Source organism: Xiphophorus couchianus, chromosome 3 (assembly GCF_001444195.1).
Source record: "Xiphophorus couchianus chromosome 3, X_couchianus-1.0, whole genome shotgun sequence".
NCBI classification, from domain to species: Eukaryota; Metazoa; Chordata; class Actinopteri; order Cyprinodontiformes; family Poeciliidae; genus Xiphophorus; species Xiphophorus couchianus.
Window position 1 is genome coordinate 13288478 of NC_040230.1, and position 22079 is coordinate 13310556.

Consider the following 22079-nt stretch of genomic DNA (forward strand, 5'->3'; position numbering starts at 1 on the left):
TCCCCGTTCCTTTCTTTTTATGATTATTAAAATTTTTACTTATGTTCCTATAAATCAAGTTTTTTCCCCCCCTTCGCCTCTACTACGGTAGAAATCGCGCAGCGTCTCTTCAAAGGCTTGTGCGCAGCTACACCTTGAATTACGGTTACGCCGCCGTTAACGCTGAACGGACATCCACCGTCACCACCACAACAACAACCACCACCGGCGAACTGTGTAGCAGTCAAGATGGCGTCCGAGGGTCAGCTCGACTATGAGTCGATTCTGTGTGTCAAACCCGAAGTGAACGTTTACCGCATCCCTCCGAGAGCATCTAACCGGGCTGTCAGGTGAGGCCGTGGGGGAGAGCCTTAGACCCAGCATCCGTCAGCGGTTTCTGGGAGGTGTTGTCGTAGTTTCAACAGCCTGACGGGATAATTATGGAGGTCATAGTTGGTGTGCTGGTTGTTTTTTTTTTTGTTGTTGTTATATGTTCACAAGGTCATAACCGAACCATAGCCATTAAAACCGAAGATGGGAAGCGTCTTATCTTATCAACTGTGGCTGGTTTGTGTTTTTAATTCAAATAAGGTAGCTGATAGCATTGGTGAAAAAATGTTAACATTTAATTTTGTGATTGGGCTCCAATTGAGCCTTTCTGGCCTTTTAAGTACAGCATTTTAGAGACTAGTTTGACTCAAGGACACTCAAGCAGGTCGTCCTAATGCCGTTGTGTCAAGTTTGGATGCTGCAACTGAAACAACGTGGCCATAATGTATTAGGCTAAAGGTCTGACAGAGTTATTTACCTCTCGTTTAATTTACTGGGCTGTAAGCCCAAACAGCTTCTTCAGAGTCTCATCACTCCTTGCAAACATTAGTATACGTCTGAGTCCAATAAGAAACTCACGAGTGACCACAGTGACTAAGCCTGTGTATGTCATATTTTAGCCAGTGTCAAAAAAAAAAAAAAAAAGTCTGTCTGATGTGTGGCTTACTCAGGAAATATGTGGATGCTGTAACTGGGATGAATCATAATAATCTGTGCCTACCTGCATCTTACTGACTCCCTCTGTGTGTGTGTGTGTGTGTGTGTGTGTGTGTGTCAGGGCTGCTGATTGGAAGCTGGATGCTCCTGACTGGACGGGACGCATGCGTGTGACGGCTCGAGGCAAAGTAGCCTATGTGAAATTGGAGGACAAAGTGTCCGGTGAGAAAAGAAAAGCAGACAGGACAGTGCTGTGGTTTACTACCACAGCTGTAAATCACTTCACTATGTATAGTCTTCTGCTCCACCACTTGCTGTCGATTACTCATCATATCCAAGGTTACCCGGCTTTGTGCCCAAGTGAGCTGTTTACGCTGAAATAAAAAAAAAATCTGATATTTACAATGCTATGCAAAGGTATTCATATACTGTGAAGCTTTTCCATTTTGTAATGTTACAACTACAACCTTCAGTGTAATTTCTTGGACTTTCATGTGATACTTCAACATTCAGTAGTGCGTAGTTGTAAAGCAGAATGAAAAGGATACATGGTTTTCTTCATTGCCTGCGTGGTAGGCAGCAATGTGAACGCCATCCATGTTTTTTTCAGTTTCGCTACTTTTACGACATCCACAGAATCACAGAAGGTGGGATCTAATCCTCACCCTCCCCTCCCCCCCAAAACGACACATAATCAGTGAGTTGCCGAACCTTAACTCGTTCTGAGTACCGATTGCAGTTTTCGTGCCGATGACTGATCTTTAAAACGCCTGACCTGCCAATTCCGATTTTGGCCAGTACCTATTTTTTTTGTCTGGAAAGTCGCTAAATATTATAGCGACACAGTCGCTAAGTTGGCAACAGTGACTATTGTTAACCACGTAAGTTCAGATGTGACCTGGCAGGCGGGTCTGGCAGTCAGCCTTCGCTCACAGCAGAGCATAAGAAGACAATGGCCAATTTTCAGGCCTTTGTGGCCTCATATGTATCGGTATCATGTGTATCGTCTGAATGCCCGAAATTAAGAAAATCGGATCAATTTTATTGGCTAACTAATTTATTGGTGCACCCCTATTTTCTGCAAAACTGGCCTGGATTTGGCTACATTTCAACCCTTTTCAGTGTATATAGCTTTGGAAAAAATTAAGAGACCGCTGCAAAATGATTGGTTTATCTGAATTTACTTTCTATATTTTTATGTTTGAGTAAAATGAAAATTGTTCTTTTGTTCTATGAACTACTGACAACATGTCTCTGAAATTCCAAGCAAGGATTGAGTATTTATTTGCAGAAAATGAGGAATGGTCAAAATAAGGAAAAAGATGCAGTGCTTTCGGACCTCAAATAATGCAAAGAAAACAAGTTCATAATTATTTATAAACAACAACACTGATGTTTTAACTGGCTACATTTCAAGAGGAAGAGTTCAGAAATCAATATTTGGTGGAATAACCAGGAGGTTTCACTGGGGTTCAGTGCAGTGCTCTCTTAATTGTTTCCAGATCTGTAGTTTTTGCATCCGCTACAGTAGTCTTATACCATGTGTCTCTGAAGTTTATCTATAGGCTATCATTTTTGGTCATTTTGCTTTAGAAAATAGCCAAGGCTCCGTCTGATTACATGCAGAACTTCTGTTCACAATATTTTTCAAGTCTAATTAGAAAATGCAAAGTCTGGCCTTTGACTGGGCCATTCTATCACATGATTTGTTTTGATTTAAACCAATCCATTGTAGCACTGGCTTAATGTTTAGGGTTGTTTTCTTCTCAGGCTCGATTTATTTGTAGCCTGTAATGAGTTTTCTCGCCGGATTGCCCTGTCCATCCGTCTTCTTCACCATCGACGGTTTTCCATCAACTTTGACTTGTTTCCTTGTGCACTCAGAAGAAAAGCATCCCCACAGCGTGATATTGTCACCATATTTCAACGTGGGGATGATGTTTCCAGGGAAATGTTTGCATGTTGACCAAACAGTTTATTTTTTGGCCTTTTCTTACCAGATCATATTTTTCTCTCCTACACAGCTGAGTCAAACTTAGCCGAAATGGGACTTCAAAAAGGCTTTTTTTTGGTCTTCCACTTCTACCTCACAATCATGCACTACTTTGTTCTGTCACATAAAAACCCAATAAAAGACTGCGAGGCTGCGGTTTTAATAGGATACAATATGAAACGGTTCAAAGGTGTTTAAATACTCTTCCAAGGCACTAAATCTGTCTCCTTTTGTTTGTATTTCATTTTCCCATGAAGGTCTTTGAGCTGAGCTTCACATGTTTTCATTTTGACCCTGCAGGGGAGCTGTTTGCACAAGCACCAGTGGAGGAATACCCTGGCATTGCAGTGGAAACAGTCAGTGACTCAAGCCGTTACTTTGTGCTTCGGATCCAAGATGACAACGGTGAGTAAACTGTTTATTGCAAGTCTATAAATATTTGAGCTGTCTTATAATAATATGATTCTCCAGAGTTTGGATGCAGTTCTCTGCAAACAAGAAGTGCAGCAAAACAAGGGAAAAATCCTGGCATTAACACAGCTGTTCCACCTTTCTCAGCAAAACGCTGAACTTGTATGTGAAAATGCTGCCAGTACTCGCAAAGCGCCCGTTTCCTTTTGCACACTTACTGCGCTGATACCATGAACCTTAACAGCTCGATAGGTCAAGTAGCAGTAAAATACACAAAGTGCGTTTTTAAAGTGGATTTTAAAGTGAAGCATTCATGTAAAGATTTTTGTGACTTAAGAAACATTACTGACAAATTGTTCAAAAACAGAAATACAAACAGATCTGTTTGGGGGGGACATGTAAAAACAAAAAGGGTGCAGAGAGAGTGTGCACATTTTCAAATGTCTGTCATCATGTCTGTGTTTTATGATGTACTTGAGTTACAGTTGCCATGGCTACCATTTTTCAAACTAATTCTTTAAGGACTTTTTGATTTATATTTCGCATTCAATCTCCTTTTTTAGGAGTCCGTTAGTATTTCACATCTTTCCTTGGTAATATTTGTCCACTCTACAATGTCTGAATTCTCCAGCTGTATCAGATCCGGAGGCGTCTCGTGTCTACAGCCCCCATCAGGTTACCCAAAGATTTTGTTAGGTCATATTTAGTTCTGGAGTTGCTAGGCTATTCCAGAATTTATTTATTTTTTCTGCTGAAGTCATTTTTTGGTCAATCTAGATGCCTGGTTGGACTGGATGATGCTGAAAAATAAAACCCCTCTCCATCTTCAGCTTCTTAGTATGTATCTAAAAGTTTCAGGCCTGCTCTGATAGAGTAACCCCATTCATCTAAAGAAAAGTAACCCCATGACATAATGCTGTCACCACTGTTTCACTGTCATTATGGTGTGGCTTTGCTGATGTTTGGTGTTTGGTTTTTTTTTTTGTAGCAAACATACCTTTTAGAATTTTGGCACAAATATTAAAATTTGATACTTTTCAGACCAAAAGCCATTCTCCAAAAAGTTCTTGGCAGATTTCAGCTGGTGCAGGATGTTTTCACCAGAAGAAAACAATTGTGTTTTGTAACCGTACTCCTTCATCCTGACATGTGGACAACACAAAAGATTGTTGTCACATGTAGAACCCAACCAGAACGTACTTCCTGCTGCTCAGTTTCCTTTCAGCGTTACTGTCGGTCTTGTGTGCAGCCTCTCTGAGTACTTGCAGTCTTGTCTGTTTGTTACTTTTACTACAATTTCCAGTTGTTGTAAAGTCATTGTTATCACATATATACTCTAATCACTAATGACTCTTTACTGCACCATACAAGTGTTATGTTGTTTTCTAGAAGTATTTCGGACCCTTCTCCTAACTGGTACCTTTACTTACTGACATTTGTTTGATCTTTTAAAGCCTCACCACAATCTGTAGCTTTAAAGTATGCAAACATAGCAAAGTTGCCGAAAAACCTGCAAGGGCAGCTGGACTCTACTTCACGTAGTCATATTCTCTGTAATTAACTACATGTTTGAACTCAAGAAGACTGAATCGAAAGATGCTGCAGGAATGTATTTGTCTCATATTATCAAGTAACTGATGAACTAAGTGAGAATAATATTTTAGTGATTTAATTTGCACAAAATATAAAGGGTTATCTGAGTAGAGGTAGCATCTGCTAGATAACTTCCTGTTTCATGCTAGCTGAAGCGTTGTGACTTAAACAAAGTCCTCCATACTCATCATGTCTGTGTTTTATGATATACTTGAGTTACAGTTGCCATGACTACCATCTCTTTTAACTAAATGAAGCATTACAAATCAGAAGTTACAAAAAACACACTGAAAGTTTAGTTCAAAAGTTTGTAGTAACTTTTAGGCCAGATATCAGATACCGATAGAAAAAAAAAAATCTCTTGAACTTAAAAAACGCGCGTCGTTTAAACAGTTTCTGTCTGAGTTCACATTTTAGTAAGCAATGAATTTAGCCTATTGCCCTCCATCTTTTTGCTTGAAATATTCTTCTGAATGTTTTTATCCATATTTTTCTTCTGGAAGGCCGCAGCGCGTTCATAGGCATCGGGTTTGGAGACCGAGGCGATGCATTCGATTTCAATGTGGCTCTTCAGGACCATTTCAAGTAAGCAGCATCTTTAACAATGTGAACTGTCACCACTTGAGTTGCTATTGATGGTTTTACTTATGTTTTGTATTTTCATCTTTCTGTCTTTTTCTGGTCTCCCTTAGGTGGGTAAAACAAGAGAACGAGTTTAAAAAACAGGCTCAGGCTCCAGACTCTACTCCTAAACTCGATCTGGGCTTCAAAGAGGGACAAACCATCACTCTAAACATTGGGGTACCTTTATTTTTTGTGATTTCTAGTTACGTTTGAAATGTCAAAACTGTGTTTACGGTGGTATTTAGTTTTTGGTTTTCTTCAAAAATAAAAGGGGGCATGCTTTAGAAATGTTTTCCTCTGAAACTCAAATGGGTTTCAGATAAACAGATAAACACTGGATTTTGTTTATCTGTCGGGGCTTTTGAAAGTTGCACTGCTTTCAATCTAACACCATCCATGGATCCTGTCGTTATCTAGCAATCGAAGAAAAAGGACAGGTCTCGTCCGCAGAGTTCAGGAGGCCTCGGTTTCCTTCCGCCTCCACCTGGAGGCAAGCTTGCACCTCCACCTTCATCCAGAGCTACCAATCTTAACACACAGCCAACAGCAGGGGGAGCTGACACCGGTAAGTGCTCCTAAAGCATGACAACTGGGAGAAGTAGTCCACCTAAATGGTTGTTTTAGCCATCAACAATTAAATTGACAGCAATCTCAGTGTGCTTTCTTGTGATTTTGTTAACTAAACATTTAAGCGGTTGAAAAAATGTAATCTTTATAAGTTGTTGCACTTTGCCTTTCTCAAAATCCTTAGCATGAATTTATCTTTTATACCAGTTGTAAAATCTTACAATGAAAAGAGGACTAATCTACTTTAATTACATTATTCATTGGGGGAAAAATCCAGTGTTGGTATTTTTTTTTTTTTTTTTAACAAAGTCAGGTACAACACCAAACAATTAGCTACTGCAAAATCAATTAAGCATTTTTAAATTTTTATTTTCTAATTCCGTCATATCTATTTTACTTATATGCACAATTTGAGTGTATTATGTAGTAAATAATGACTACTGGTCAGTCAGAAAAACATTTTACTAAGGTTGCCAAAAAGAGTGGGGTGTGTTGTATGAAGCTAAAAATATAGGCAAAGAATCAGATTTTAATCTGAGGTGTTCTGTCTTCACATTTACTGCATGTTTGGCTGAGCCCTTGTAAAAGTGATTAAATATAACTCACAAATGGTAAAAAAAAAAAACATTACCCAATTTTATTGCAGTGATTTACAGCTTGCTGTTCCATTTCCACAGTTCGCAGCAGAGGTGTGTGGTATTGTTTATATAAATGGGTGTAACTCTTCAAATTACAACAGTGTACTACTTTGGCTCATTTCCAGTGGAGCACTTGTACCTACCACCTTTACTGTTACCATAGTGATTAGCTGAAGTGCTGACCCACAGGAGTACCTTCCCAAAAGACTAATAAATAGACTGTAAACTGTTCGAATGTGAATGTAATAAGCAGTGCTGGATGTCGCATGTGTTCTGGGCTTTTGAAGCACAGCTGCATCGGTACCAAAACCACAGTTTCCAGTCGAAGCTTTATTCTCTGGTTTGATGTGCCAAGATTTAAAGATGCATCTCCTTAGAGATTTCTGCAGCCATCTGAATATAATTAAAGTGAATGGAATTTTGGTTTTGGTGCTTAAAACATTTGAAAAATTCAACAGAACCCTGAGGAACGTTTTCCCTATCAAAGATTGTGTGCCCAAGAAAGCAGCTTATAATATGGCATGTGTGGTTTTTCCAGAATAAAGTGGAAAACTTTGCAAGTGCAGGGAGTCATTGCTTCTGCGTTTCAAAGTTGGGTTTATCTTTGTTGTGTTTGGGTGGTGGCTAAATGTTTCAGGATCTTAAAAGCTCAGCACATTAAACTGAGGCCATTTACAGAGCAGAAACCACTGAGGTGGTTAAATGCAGAGAAAATATTCATACACACTGAGCTTTTTCACATTTTGTCCTGTTAAAACCACTTTAATGTAGTACACCGCAAAGTGTTTTTGGGCTTGTCTCTGCCAGCTTTGGACATGTAAAGAATAGATTTTTTTTGTCATTTCCTCTTTGTGAAAGTCAGGACTTTGACTGGGCCATTCAGACTTGTGAACATGCTTTGAACTAAGCTATTCTTTAGTAGATCTGTCTGTTTTGATAGTTGAAGGAGAACCTCCAGGCCACTTTGAAGTATTTTGCAGCCTCAAATAGGTTTTTATAGGATATAACTTTGACACAGCATGATTAAATATAAGTCATCCTTAATGTCTTTTATGTTTTCGTCCCAAGAAGCCAGATGTTCCTGTTGTCTTTTTAAAAAGTCTTGATGAATATTCCTCTGATCTTTCTTAAGGAATTTAAGTTTTCTGTAACTTTTGCTGCTCTTTTACTCATTTGCTGTCTAGTCCTTCACCTGGACATTTTCTGAAACTAGTAAGGACAGAAAATGATCTTGTATCTGAAGCTAATATCTGTCATTTTCTCTCAAACCATCAGGTTGCTTGCTAGATCTTGACTCCAGCAATTCCAACTCAGTGGCTCCATCCAACCCGACATCCACAGCCAACGATGACCTGTGGGGAGACTTTGACTCTGTGGCCCAAAAGTGAGGAGATATGTGATCTGTTTTTTTTTTTTACCCTTTTTTTTTCTTTTTTTTACAATACAATTATGCAGCGTTTTTGCAAATTAATTTCCCCCAATCTGGGGTCCCGTATCTCTCCCTGCCGAGCAGGGTAACCCTCTCTCATTTGCTTTGGTCCTGGATTTCTGGCTACAGTCTTAACCGGGTCGTTTTTAGCGGTTCCTTGTTCCCGTGTCGATATATTCCCACTTTTCCTCCTCTTACTTCCAATAGTTTCTTTACATATTGACAGAGTAAACATAATAGGCATATCAACAACTAATTAACTGAATTAACCTTCTGTACAGAGACATTTTGCTTTAAATGTTATAGTGTCAGTAGTTGTTATTGGTGGTTTTGCCTTTAATGTACTCTAGCTGTGTTTTCTTTCCAGGTCTCCTGCTGTGAGACTGAATATATGCACTGACAGACAGCTGACTCGCTGTGTAGGTATTAATTCATGAAGTGTGCGTCCGACGCAGCGATCTTCTAATGTCGGATTGAGATTATTGTGAAGTTGACCGCAGAATGAGTTCATTTGAGAGAACTCTGTCAGCCCGGCGCTGATTTACGAAGTGGTCGGTCTCTTTGGCGCTTTCTGTTCCGCTCTTGTGGCCGCGCAGCTGTTTAGCACTTACTCCAGTGGGGATGTGTTGTTTTAACTATAAATCAGGACACATGGAAGTGCTGGATGGGAGAGGGTGTTAGGGGAAGGAAAAGAGGCAAATACTTTTATCTTCGCCTCAAGGGGAAAGAGAGATTATTTTTTAATGTTATGTCACTTCCTCTCAGCACAGCTGTCTAAGCTGTGAATTGTGAGTCGTTTGGGTCGTGACCTCTCTGAAGCTCAGTGAACAGGTCTGATTCTGCTCTGTTCATTCAGTCAGAGGAAGGATTTATCTACAATGTGTTAATTCTGTTTGAAAATATGAAGGTATTTTTGGCATGCTGCAGACAAACAGGACAAGGAACCAAGCTAATACGTGTCCTTTAGTGTGTTTGGTTGTGAAATTATGTATCAAGAGCTGGACTATGTGTCACCGATATCATGTGTTGTGTCTGATGTGCACTGACAAGTGGCGTGGTGATGGGTGTTGACCGGAGCACACTATAAATGTTTATTGTCTTAAATTATATGTATTTATCCTAAATGTTACTTGTCGTTTAAGCTGTAAAGTGTATAAAAATATGCAAATGAGAATAACGAAAATGAAAATGGAAACATAAAATATAAGCAACCATGCCATTCTTTTCTTAAATGAACAAAATAAACCTATAAATGAAATACTCAGAATCAAGTTTTGTTGTATTTTATTGCTTAAACTGATGTGCACAAAACTGGAATGTCAGTAAGTTTGCAGTGAAGTTTTACTTTTTGTTTCTATCTAACATAAAATAACTCATTACTACAGTACCTTAAATGGATCATAAACCATGGAAGTCCCAAAACTCTCATGAGTGGAACATTACATCAGTATTCACAGACAAAAAAAAGGTTGATACATGAATAAAGACATAACTGAAAAGAAGGAGATCTCCTTCTGCTGAGTACTGTCTTTATGGTTTTGCTATTCCCCCCTGATGCACCATCCTCACTGATGGATGAAATCTCCTCTCTGGGGCACATCAGGCCTGGTTTGCCCAGGTCTTCGGCTTGTTGCGACGGCTGCGGCAGCGCTTCCCAGAAGAAGACCTCGCAATACGTTTGGGCCACCCAGACAACTCCCTGCACAGTTCAGCTGTCAGAAAGGAAACAGACATGTTTTTATGTTCTGGCCTTAGACAGGGTTCCTACACAGTCTTGAGAAGTTGGAATTTGTTTTGCAGGTCTGGATTGGTATGAAATTCTCTACTCTTTAGTCAATTGTTGTTATTTTTGTCCCTTTTTCTGTTCGTCGTCCTTTCCTTTTTTGTATACCTACTTGTGTCCCTCCCTCACTTTTTCTTCTTTGTTCCCGTACTAATTCTTTCTTGCTTCGTTTTCTTCCGTATGTCCTTCTTTCTGTCTTTATTTTTAATTATATTATGTTCTTCTTTCCTTTCTTTCCTTGTGTCCTTCTTTCCTCCCTCATCTTCATTCATTTTTGATTTATTTTTTGTGACTTTTCTTCCTCTTTGTCTTTCCTACCCTCCTTTTTCCTTCCATTCTTGTATCCTCCCTTTGGCCCTCCTTTCCTTTCTTCTGCCCATCATTTTTTTTATATATCCTTTCTGTTTTTCTTCTTTGTGACCTTATTTAATTTATTGTTCTTTGTGGTGTCTTTCCTTTCTTCTTCATTCCCTCCTTTCCATTCTTGTATTTCCTAATTACTCCTAATATCCTTCCTTCCATCATTTTTGTGTCCTTTTCTGTCCAGTTTCTTCCTTCTTTCATTTCTTCCTGTCTTCTTTGATGTATCCTTATTTTCCTGACTTATTTCCTTTGCCAAATAAATATAAAAGACAGAAGTCTGGATAACTATACAAATATTTTTTAAAAAGTGTTTTTAAACAAAGATTTTCTCACCTTTCAGATATTCGTCTTGCTGGCACACCGTCCGCACGCAGATCTCGTTATTGATCACATATACGCGTGGAAGGCTGTTTCAGCAGCAGAAGTAAACATAAACACACGGCTTTATGTCAGAATAGTATTTAATAAAGCGTTGTAAGCATCTGGGCATTTCATAATTAATTAAAAAATATTACTAGTTGTATAATGGGGAACCTTTAGAAAAAATTTAGAACCTTATAATTCAATCTACAAGATTGAAGTGAAAGCTAACTATCAGAATGAGGAAAAAAGACTCTGTTTCAGAAACTGTTGATTTGCTGGGATTTTCACACATTTACAGGCAATAGTTAAATAAAGGAAAATTGTATCTACCAAACTGGATCAGCTCACAGATTGGGACAGAACCAAAGGTACATTTTATTTTTCAGTTTCCTTTCAAATACAGTGCAGTGGTGACTTAAGTTGAAAATGTCAAACAGGTTTTCTTCTAAACCGCATAAAACAACAAGATTCTGATTTACATTTATTACTTTGGAGAACGTGTTCTCCACAAATGTTGTTACATTTACTGTCAGATTTGTAATCTTTTAATTCTGCCTTAATAAGGAGGTCTCTACACTTTAAACAAGGGCTTTCAATATTTTTTCTTTCAACTTCATCCAAGAAGAAATTAGACAAAACCAGACATCTGACAGAAAACCTGAAAGTGAATCAAGTTTGTTGGTGCAAAACTATTGGTTTGTGTCAAACTTTTATTTTCAGTGTTTTTCTTAGATCTGTCTGAAAAGTGTCTTAATGAAAGACTCCTAGTTGTTTTTCACTGGTCCATCTCTTGAGATTAGGACCTTTTTTTGTGTGAATGTTGAATACCAAAAAATACTTTAGTAATCTCAGAGGGAATTTAATTGTTGTTCTAACTCATACAAGTCTCTTCACAGAGTTGTCGTAGATACTGATGGCTGTGGGCAGGAAGAATCTCCTGTCTTGTAGCCATCCTGAAGAAATTTCTGGCTGAAGACACTCTGTCACAGGTCTCAGATTAATAAAAAAAAAAAAAAAAAAAGAAAAACAGCTTTGAGAATGGTCCCATGCTGAACAGGAAAGAAACACTTGAAACTTGAAATAAATATTAACACGGCAGAAAATATGAAGCCAAACCTCATTTAAAATAAATCTGTGATGACTAAAGCAACATCAAGAACTTCTTGAAATTAAGCTGCTACCAAAGAGCCCAAATTAAACCTCCGTGAAGGTTTCAGGTCACCTGTAGAGACAAAGTCTGCCGAGACACGTCTTGATGGGTCTGTGAACTGAGTACATCCTGGTGCAAGGATACATCTCCTCCCTGCAGTCTGAGCATGGAACAGTAAGAAAGTGAATTAGAAAAGAATAGAACCATATCAGCATCACATAAAAAGCAAAAAAGTTGTAAATACAACTTTAAAGCAAACAGTAAAATGATGCAATAATATCTTGGCTTCACTAAGCTGCTGCAAACAATCCTGTTCTAGTCTTGATTTAAAGAAGCAGGAATAATTTTCCGGTACATCTCTGGTCTGAAGATCATAGAAATTAATGTTGCCTCCCTTTGTTTATTTCTGATCTTGTGAAATAAGAGTGAAAAGGTATCTGTATATCTGAGGATCATTTTATACCTGACCACATGCTCTAAGTTATGTGTGGGTCCAATAAGACTCAGTGCTTTAACGACCAATAAGAATACTGAACATTGATCTTCTTACAAACAGAGACTCATTGCAGTGATTGAAGCACTGGCATGAAAAGATACATCTAATGAAAGGGACCATAAATATTTAGTAAAAGTGTTCCAAGAATAAAGCCTTGAGGCATTCTGCATTATATATTTTTCCCATTCCTAATGACAATTAGAGCAGTACAAAGCAATCCCAGCAACTCACTATTCTATAGAGAATCTATTAATTCTCTATATAGTAGACATAGTGAGTATATTTATGAGTGACAGGAAATGGAAACATTCTCATCCCTGTAGACAGGCGACTGAAGACTTTAGTTTGCTGGGATTTAAATTTTGAGGTATAAGACTCAGAACGAGCAAACCGTAGAAGATCTGAACCAATGTGGTGTAGTGTCTGATCACACATGAGGACTTTCTTGGCAATGGGCAAGAGGAGAGTTGAAAAAACAAGTTCTATATATAGACTCTGGTTGCCTTAGCAGACATACCACCGCCGTGACCTGAACATGCCTATATCAGGAAGACAGGCATCTGATAATGTAAGCTTTGGGGAAGGGAGTGTGTTGGCCAGAACCCTGTAAATGGGATGCTGTCCAACCATCGGGATTTCACTTTGATTGGGCCAGGATTTTCTCGCAATTCGGTCGTGCTGACTTAAGCTGCAGTATTGTTATAAAACTTTGCTGTTCAACCAAAATCTGTAGCGTGTAGAGTCTTTTTCCTGCAACATCCCCACACCAGCATCAAGAGAAGACTGACAGAAGAAGCCACAGTAGCATTTCGTGGTGTCAAGTCTATCAATCAGTATGTTCTTATGTCTCAGACTCAGTTAGCTACAGAGTTTTTGGATGTATCTTTAAAAATCTTTACCACTGCAATCTCTGCTGGTATTTAAGCGATCTTTGCAACAAATGCTAGGTTTGTTATGGGCTCAGAGTGACTCATAGTTAAAGCATCCAGATTTGGCTTCTCTAAAAGAGAGACACTTACGAGATGGTAATGTGATATCTCCAGGTGGCACTGGAAATAAGAAAAGAAAACAGAATTAGACTGGGACAACATCCTTCTACTGAGAGATTTCACTTGTCCCGATCAAGAGTGTGACTTAGGAGGAAAAGGTCGTTACCGGTCTCCTGGGCTTGGACTACAGCTGTGAGCGCTGTGGAACAGAAACCAGAGGAGGGGAATGTTTCGCAAGATGCAAAAACAAATCAACTCGGTTGTAATTAAACGGGATGATTTGTGTGTTCATTTTGGCAGCGATTACCGTGGAAAACGCAGAGGAGCAGGACCGCTGGGAAGCTGCCCATTCCTTCAACTTGTGAGAGGTGAGCTTTACAAGCTGGAGGAAGAGGAAAAGAGTCAGGATGATTTCATACGGTGGAACTACTCAATATCCTCACTATGCTGTTTATGTTTCCTCCAATCCCAGGCTTGTGTGAATGCTCCCCACATTCTGAGCCACAGTAATGTTTTCCTTGAAAGTTTTCCTTTGGCAAAAAAACACAGATGTGCTGCAGAGAGCCATGTTTTGGGAAGTTATCGTAGCTGTAAAAGTGCCTGATGTAATTTTCCAACATTTATTTAATCTGGTATTTATTGGAGGCTTGTAAACAGCTTGATAAAGTAGCAGTGGAGCAGCTAAGGAAAACACCTCACCTCTGTAAATGTGTTTTTCCTTCTCCGCCTGACTCCTTGATCTCCTTTCCTCCCTTCCTTCTCTCCCGCCTAGCATCATTCCATGTGCAATGTGTCAGAGCAACTTTAGAGTCCAAAATGTGAGTCCTCACAAAAGAATGTGATCTTTTTTTAATTCTTTTGTGTGCCCTGTTTGAGCGCCCCTCAACCCCTCCTCTCCTACACTCTCACATTCTTTCCCAGCTTTCTTTCTTTTCAGAAAACATGTTACTGCTTACAAACGTTACTGGTCAATCTGAACTCTAATGTTTGCTGTACACTCCTTTCTCTGCATACGTTTGGTTGCTAAGGACCAATGTTTTTTGTTTTCTCTTGACATTAACGTTGCAATTAATCATAAATTGCACAACTTACATGTCTGTAACAAATGTAACAAGACAAGCTCCTAAACAGATGGATAATTCCTACAGTCAGTGTTTTTGGAAGTCTGCTGATGTTCCTGAATGTGTACTTACGACATAATGTGTAAAAATTTGGTTGAAAAAGTAATGAACTCATACTCACAACTTTTGCTGTCCTCCACAACTGCTTTCTGTTTTTATGGATCTTTTGTCTTCTCTTTTTTCCCCTCCTTCCATCCTCTGTACCCTCCTCCTCTTCACTTTCTTCCTCCTCCTCTTTCCCATCACAGAAACCATGTTTTCATCATTTTTCCACTACAATTTCAAATGAACAGCTTTGCATTCTTTCGCCTTCTTTTGGTTTGACCATTTATAAAGTTAAAGTTAAATATATGAGCAGTTTGTTTATTTTAGGTACAAGGTGTAGATTAAACTTTATTAAAAAAAAAGAAACCTTCCCATCCTAATAAAGACATTTTTTTCTACTTTCTCAAAAAACTCAAATAAATCATTTCGAAATGTACGTATTTACATTGCATGAAAAGACTTATGGCCTTTCTATTTTGTGCTAAATACCAGAAAACTAAGTCAGAGAATAAGGGAAGTTTATTATTCTGATATTCAAATAAAGGGACTAAAAATTGATAAATTGGGTCAAATGTTTTGGATGTACTTCATGCTTCTCACAGTAATTTGCTGGAAATTTGTCTCATTCCTCCAGACAGAACTTGTGTAACTGAGTCAGGTTTGTAGGCCAACTTGCTCACACATTTTTTTTTATGTTGCTGCTTTGGAGAAATGGCTTCTTTCTCTGAGTTCAGTGTGACAGTTTCAGTTGAACTAAGTCATCAGGATCCACAATATAGAGACTTATATTCATCAAGTAGCTGAAGTTTTTTTTAGCTGTCAGGATTACACAATGTTTTTGTGTAAAAATAAATACAAAAACTATGGTATATTTTCTATTATGTGGGGATTGAAAAAGTACCAAATACTTGTGGGTGGATGTTGCCTATTTTTGTGATACTTTGCACAAACAGTAGGTGGCGTAATGCACATTTAAAATATATCTTGCTTTAAGGACTAGTCCATTCATGTTCAGTAGTCTTGCAACTTCCATCTTTACTGTATCTTTGAAAGGAAAAACAAGAAATGAAAAAGGTTTCACATGTATGTTCACACTATAATCATTTCAGTTTTCAAACCGAGTTCACGTCAGATTTGGCAAGTAGAGAAATCTCACAAACCTGACATGTGTGCCTTGGTTTCTGCTGAAGTTGAAATTGTAAATTTCTTTTCTCTTTTTTTAAGTGAGTTGTATCTCATGATTAAGGATGTTCCATAAATTTGAACAGAATACCAGTTTACTACTGATAGACCCAGTCAAGAAAATGCGCTAAATGATAACCTGTTTTGTTTTGTGTTGTTGAATTTAGCTATCTGAAATATTCCACAGCCTCTGTGATATCATCTTCAGTGTTGCTATTTGCTTAGAAAGGAAGTCTTGTCATATAAATGAATCACTTGCGTTGCTTATGATTTATGCCTGCTGTATATTTTACATGTGAATTAGGACCAAGGGTGTAACTTTCAGCACTCATATGCATCAGAACATAATACTATACTTTTGCCATGATGTCACCATCTTCCTGTTTTTTTCATACTTCCAATCATCACCTGAACATCTGGGAATTAAATTATTTATGCACAGTGTATGAGGGGTGTCAGGGGGTTAATTTATTAGCTGAATTAATTTAAAAAAATAATAAAAAATGGGTTGACCAGCTGTCATTTGGAGGCTCTCCAAGCATCGGGAATGCGGAGTTGTATTAAATCTTCATCAGCGCAGATTAAGTGCCTGCATAGTTTAGCATGACAGTAAGACACAGTACTGCTAGTCTGCCAAAAACATTAAAGTAGCACAATGTTGTAGTAGAACTCTGTCTTCAACATGTCAAATAAATTGTAAGTAAGTAAAATTTATTTATCTAATAACAGACAGTAAAATCACAAAATGCTTCACAAAGGCAAAAGTAAAATCAAGAATATAAAAGAATATTGTGGCAGCTTGTATGAGCAAAAGGTCAAATTACCAGGACATGCTATTTTCTTAAAACTTTTATAAAATATATGTTTTTTTAATTGTTAAAACTGTCACTATGTGGTGACGGTGTGGTATAAGAGAAAAAAAATCAAGCTTCTTCGCCTTCTCCCAGTCCTCCCAGTGCTAATTTCAGGAATACACAGCTTAATCAGTAACAACCAATCAGGAGGAGGGTTAGCGTTGTCAATCCTCCTTGTATACAAGCTGCTCACACCCTCACCTTTTCTCTTTGCTGTGCTACAGCCAGTGACAGAGCCTGCCATGAATGTTCAGGATAGTCCGCATACACATCGATGTTGGCGAATAAACAGTTTTTCTGTAACGGTAAGTTGTTTCTCCACTATTAGCACGTGAAGCAGAGCTACAAGATTGATTGACAACACTAAGACTTTCCTCCTAACTCTGATTGGTTGTTTCTGACCAGGAGCTCCTCCTAATAATAACAGCATTAGGAAGAGGTGGAGAAGTTAGACTTGTTTTCACCGATTATCTGTCATTTATACTGCCATGACATAGTAACAGTTTTAACAACTATGCAAAAATCATATGTTTTATAAAAGTTGCATGGCAGTAAAGTACAGCTTTAAAGCCATGTATCTTTGTAGGATGTTTTAATGTGAGGTAGGCACACAAGTGTGACTGAGGTCTAAACATTTGGATAACTGCCAGTCTCCTATTCCTGTAAGAAACATTTAATAAAAATTAATGTAAACAGTTGAGTTTGAACTGAAACTTTTAATTATGTTAGTTGTGTATCAGTGTGATAACCATGCTTTCAATCAGTCCAATGAAATGTGAAGAGAACCGTAGCTGAAGCACAGATGCAACTGTCACGGGAACATGTTCTCCTCCTCTTGATCTGTGCAGGGTGTGTTTTCATGTTGATGCAAGTCAAGCCAAGAATTTCAAACAGCAAAGATCATATTTGATCACTTATTCCAATTACAGTTCAGTTATATCATTTTTATCACCCTTACTTATTTCTGTTCGTAGGTTTGGCATGTTGTTCTTTAAAACACTGGTGGAAATGACACCGTGCTTATACTGCATTTCTAGATGGTTTCTGATCCATCATAAGCCGTGATAAGTTTGTCTGTCACCAGCTCGAGCCTCCTGGTACGTCCTCTTCTTGAGTGTACAAGTAATCATGGTATGATGACGCGCAAAAGGCATTCGTAGAGCGGCGGCAGTGGTAGGGATATGTTGGTTTTATCTGCAGAGCTTGGCATTCATACCATTTGAAATATTTCGCATTTTATCACGTAACATCCACAAGCTTGAATATATTTTATAAGGGTCCTGTGTCATAGATCAACAGAGGATAACTCAGAACTGAGTGAAAGGAAAAGTGTGGTGTTCGTTTTTTATTTGCTCGCCTGCATCAACAATTTGTAGAAACTACATTTGCTGCAATTACCTCCGCAAGTCTGTTAGAATACCTACCAGATTTTCAGATCCAGAGACAGATTATTTGTTGTGCATTCTTCTTTCCAAAATAGCTGAAGCTCAGTTAGATTGGATGAAGGTCTATTTTGAAATCTTAATTAAATCATTGCAACTTACAAATACCTGTGACAGACTGGCGACCTGTCCAGGGTGTACCCCGCCTCTCGCCCGGAACGTAGCTGGAGATAGGCACCAGCAACCCTCCCGACCCCATTAGGGACAAGGGTGAACAGAAAATGGATGGATGGATGGATGAACTTACAAATACGCTTTGATGTAAACCATTTGTTTAGATCAGACTGAATTTTTAGTGGTGTTCTCGTACTGGAAGGTGAACCTCTGGCCCAGTCTCAAGTTGTTAGCAGTCTCTTTCAAGTTTTTCTTCCAGGATTGGCATCTATTTAGTTTTCCCAGTGCAAGGCTAGTTTTCTTGGCCACCATGTCATCATCGGTGGCAATGCTAACTAGCCTTAACATTCATGGGAGGCTCCTTTCTCGGGAACCAGCCGTAGCGTAGCAAAGAGCAAAGGGAGGATGTGAGTAGAGTTCACAAGTGTGATTGACAGCACTAAGACTCTTCTTCTGGTTCTGATTGGTTGATTCATTTTTTGTCTCATGCTACCATATGAGGACATATTGGCAGTTTTACTAACCATGTAAAAAACATTTTGTTCATAAAAGTTACACATTGCAGCTTTAACAAGAGAAAACTTATAATGATTGCAGGTAAAACAGGACACAAAAGTTCTGGCACGGGCTGAGCAATGGACATAACAAGGAAAACGAAGCAAGGAACCAGTGGAGAACAATGAGAACCAAGAAACTTATAAATGATGGAGAGGTGAACTTGAAAAAGCAACTAGACGGATCAATCAGAGGAAAATGAAAACAGCTGAAGGAGAGTGTGTGCAGAAAGGAATCAGAAGATAGTGGGCAGGAGTGAAGGGGAGGAAACAGCAGACTGAACTGAGGGAAGTTGAATAATAAATACAAAGAGCTGAACTGGGACAAGAAAAGGTAAAGAGAAAGAGAAAAAATAAAACTGTTCAAAGAGAAAATAAATCCAAAAGGCCAAAACACAAAACTAACAAATAAATAAAGTGACACAAGAAGATTAACTGGCATGAAAAGAGTAAATACATAAATGATCAACACCAAACCAGGAATGAAACCATGTTTGGTGTTTCATTCAAACACCAAACATGGTTTCAGAAATGCAATAGTAATTGTTGCAATTACTATTGCAACAACACATTATCAGTAGGGTAAAACTAACCGACGGTTAGTGGGTGAACAATCCAACGCTTGGTGAATTCTGCTTCACAATGATAGGAAGAGCCGACATCGAAGGATCAAAAAGCGACGTCGCTATGAACGCTTGGCCGCCACAAGCCAGTTATCCCTGTGGTAACTTTTCTGACTGGAAATTTCAAAAGGCAGTTGGTTGGATAGTTTTTTTTTTTATTTTAGGGTATCAAAATAAAGAGTTGAATATTGATGTATAAATTATTTTTCTTTCTCCTAACAATTGCAAGCTTTTTGTTATCTTTGTCTCATAAAATCCACATAAGATTCATGGACGTTTAAGGTTGCAAAGTGATATAATGTGAGACAGTTTATTGTTTTCTAACAAAGTGTAGCCACACATGTAAAATAAGCTGTTCTTTAAGCTTTTCAGGCGTCAATTCATACGATAATGAAAGTGAGTGTAAGGAACATAGTTTCTGACCTTCTGTCTCAGAAACCTGGGTACAGTTACTGCGGGACGGAAACCTGATCTGTTTGGCTTCTGTGGAATCGACCAATATAAATATTGCCACGCATACCCCTGAAGTTTGGGACGACATCGCTGTCACTGGCTACTGCTCTGGCTGCTTGGCTCAAGACGAACACACTCATCATCCCCTTGACATATTGGGGCTACGCTGAATCTGGGGACAGTCTGTGGGGGGGCTCTAACAAGGTCGACCGGGTGAGCCCGATGACAACTTGACAGATGGGGCCGACTAAGCAAAAGGAAGGTTGAATAGAGGCAGGTGGGGTAGATCGGATCGACATGCCAATCCACTCAAGGCTCTTCCACGTGAGAAAAAAAAAGAGCTGAGATGGGTCGAAGAAAGAGACGAGTAAATAGGGCAGGTGGGACAGCTAGGATGGATAAAACATGCATACCAGATTGTAAACAGCAGATAATTTCCCTACTTGTTTATTAGTTGGAAGGCATGTCAGGATGCACGCCAGTGCTGCATGCAACTCAACCTGCCTCTTTCTCACCCTGACACACGCCTTACTTCCTCCTCCTCTCTTCTGTAGTCCTGACATTTAATTTACTTTAATGAGGTGCAGGAGTTCTGGTAAACAAACCCAGAAATTATTCATAGCTGTTAATCTCTGCACTTGACTGATAATTGAGTTTTCCAGTTGCATTTCTAGTTTTGCGTCACAATCAGGTGGGTGACAAAGAAAGTTCCTGATATTTTTCCTACACCTACTGAAATCCTGTTTTGCTGCTCTCCGAGTGTCATTTTTATAAGAGGTTCATATGAGATTCTTTTTGCCAAAATATGCTTCATTTTTGACAATTTTCTGGCTATTTTTATTTGTATCCACTCTACTGTTCTGAATGTTTAAATATCTAAAGTACTGCCATCTAAAATAAGCAAAGCATGGTTAAATTATTTACATAAATTCATTAAAAGCTCAAGAGCCTAAAAAGTATGAACTTTTACGATTAAGTGTTCCTCACACCAGTACCATGAGATCATAGTCCTGTTGACATTACAAAAATAAATGCGAGTGTCTTTGGTATCCTGTTAAGACTGTGTGTCCCTCATATTTGCGGACCTGAAAGGACATCCAAAAGTAAACCAAGCCACCTCTGCCCAACATGGGATTTTTGTTAGAGCTCCAGCAGTCCGAGTGTCTTGCTGTCCCTGTTTCTCCTGTTTTCCTAATCCCAGGTACTGTCTGTCCTGCTGGCGTTCCAGCAGATTTGCACCTCGATCAGCATCTTTGCGTTGGCTCTCTGCGGCCTCTGTGGCTGACAGCATGTGTTTCCACTCGTCAGGCCTTGCTCCTCCTTTTACTCCACAACTGAGTGTCACACGAGCCTTGTTCCTCCTCTGTTTTCTCAGAAAACAGAGTATCTGTTACAGTGACAGTCGATTTGGGAGGTGCATAGCACCGCAAACATACACCCAACTGTTAACTTGGTCACATTTTGTTATGTTGTAAACAGAATATTTTATTATTTATTCCAGTTGTGGACTGGAATAAAAATGGTTTTATTAAGAAAAAAACTGAAAGTGTGGCATGCTTTCTGTATTCAACTCCTTTATACGCTAAATAAAATCCATTGCAACCTGTCTATCATCTGTCATTTGAAGTACAATACACTGACATCTGTGGCTGAATCATCACAAAATATGTAAAGATCAGCTAATGCACTGTTTTCAATATTCACTCTGCACTTTACAGACAGAGCTGCAGAGATTGAAGGAATGAGAGGAAGACAATACGCAGAAAGAAGGTCAGAGGCAAAATGTAAGAAACATCAAAAATCTGTGTAAGAAAGAAAAAAATCTGCATAAGATCTGGAAGTTAAAGCATAAGAGAGGTCAAGGGTAATGATTTCAGTATTCTACCAGATTGTGTTGCCGCAAGCTTCTGGACGCCAAGAAGGCCTCGCTTCTGTATTTGCAGGCCTGCAGTGTGCAGATAGTCAGAGAAGTGATGATGTGCACACCGTGTGAATGGATGGGCCTGAGATCTATTTATAAAGCCATCTGGAATGGCCCTTAGCAGGAGTTAGCAGACCTCATTGGCACACACACTGCACATTAACAGTTCCTACTAGCAGGGAACCACTCCAAACTGAAATGGTGATATTATTCACATTGCTTAATGAAATGTAAGGCTAAATTTAATTCAGTTCCTTCTAAAGCTGTTAATCGTTTATTGTATTTAGTGCCAAAATCATGTGGAATTGCAGTTAATGTTAAAGCATGGTTAATGTGGGGTTTGCAAGAGTGCAAGAAATTTAATTTCTGAGTCTAAATGTTAGGATTTCAACCAGCCTGTCTGTA

General features: G+C 38.8%; 2 protein-coding genes across 3 annotated transcripts; one reads left to right on the forward strand and one right to left on the reverse strand.

Moving 5' to 3' along the window:
- Positions 1-158: 158 nt before the first annotated feature.
- Positions 159-9488, forward strand: LOC114141821 (adaptin ear-binding coat-associated protein 1-like). Its single transcript, XM_028012662.1, has 7 exons — positions 159-329; positions 1088-1188; positions 3260-3364; positions 5467-5548; positions 5656-5764; positions 6005-6152; positions 8068-9488. The coding sequence occupies exons 1-7, from the start codon at positions 229-231 to the stop codon at positions 8178-8180; spliced, it is 759 nt and encodes a 252-aa protein (XP_027868463.1). The 5' UTR covers positions 159-228; the 3' UTR covers positions 8181-9488.
- On the reverse strand, positions 9489-14700 carry mfap5 (microfibril associated protein 5). 2 transcript variants are annotated; one of them, XM_028012664.1, is made up of 7 exons: positions 14608-14700; positions 13673-13747; positions 13532-13564; positions 13396-13425; positions 11953-12040; positions 10701-10774; positions 9489-9933 (listed from the first exon to the last, which is right to left on the reverse strand). In XM_028012664.1, exons 2-7 carry the CDS (start codon positions 13713-13715, stop codon positions 9821-9823), a joined length of 381 nt encoding a protein of 126 aa, XP_027868465.1. In that variant the 5' UTR covers positions 13716-13747; positions 14608-14700; the 3' UTR covers positions 9489-9820. The 2 variants fall into 2 exon arrangements, with proteins under 2 accessions (XP_027868465.1, XP_027868464.1); XM_028012663.1 differs by lacking the exon at positions 14608-14700 and adding an exon at positions 14065-14174.
- Between the last annotated feature and the right edge of the window lie 7379 nt (positions 14701-22079).

Excerpts from the sequence above, each read along its gene's own strand:
- LOC114141821 (XM_028012662.1), top strand. The coding sequence starts at position 229 with ATGGCGTCCGAGGGTCAGCTCGACTATGAGTCGATTCTGTGTGTCAAA. Across the intron at positions 3,365-5,466 it reads TCGGATCCAAGATGACAACG|GCCGCAGCGCGTTCATAGGC; the intron begins GTGAGTAAACTG and ends TTCTTCTGGAAG. Across the intron at positions 5,549-5,655 it reads GCTCTTCAGGACCATTTCAA|GTGGGTAAAACAAGAGAACG; the intron begins GTAAGCAGCATC and ends GGTCTCCCTTAG.
- mfap5 (XM_028012663.1), bottom strand. The coding sequence starts at position 14,143 with ATGATGCTAGGCGGGAGAGAAGGAAGGGAGGAAAGGAGATCAAGGAGT. Across the intron at positions 13,748-14,064 it reads GGAAAAACACATTTACAGAG|CTTGTAAAGCTCACCTCTCA; the intron begins GTGAGGTGTTTT and ends CTCTTCCTCCAG. Across the intron at positions 10,775-11,952 it reads GGCAGACTTTGTCTCTACAG|CCTTCCACGCGTATATGTGA; the intron begins GTGACCTGAAAC and ends CTGCTGAAACAG.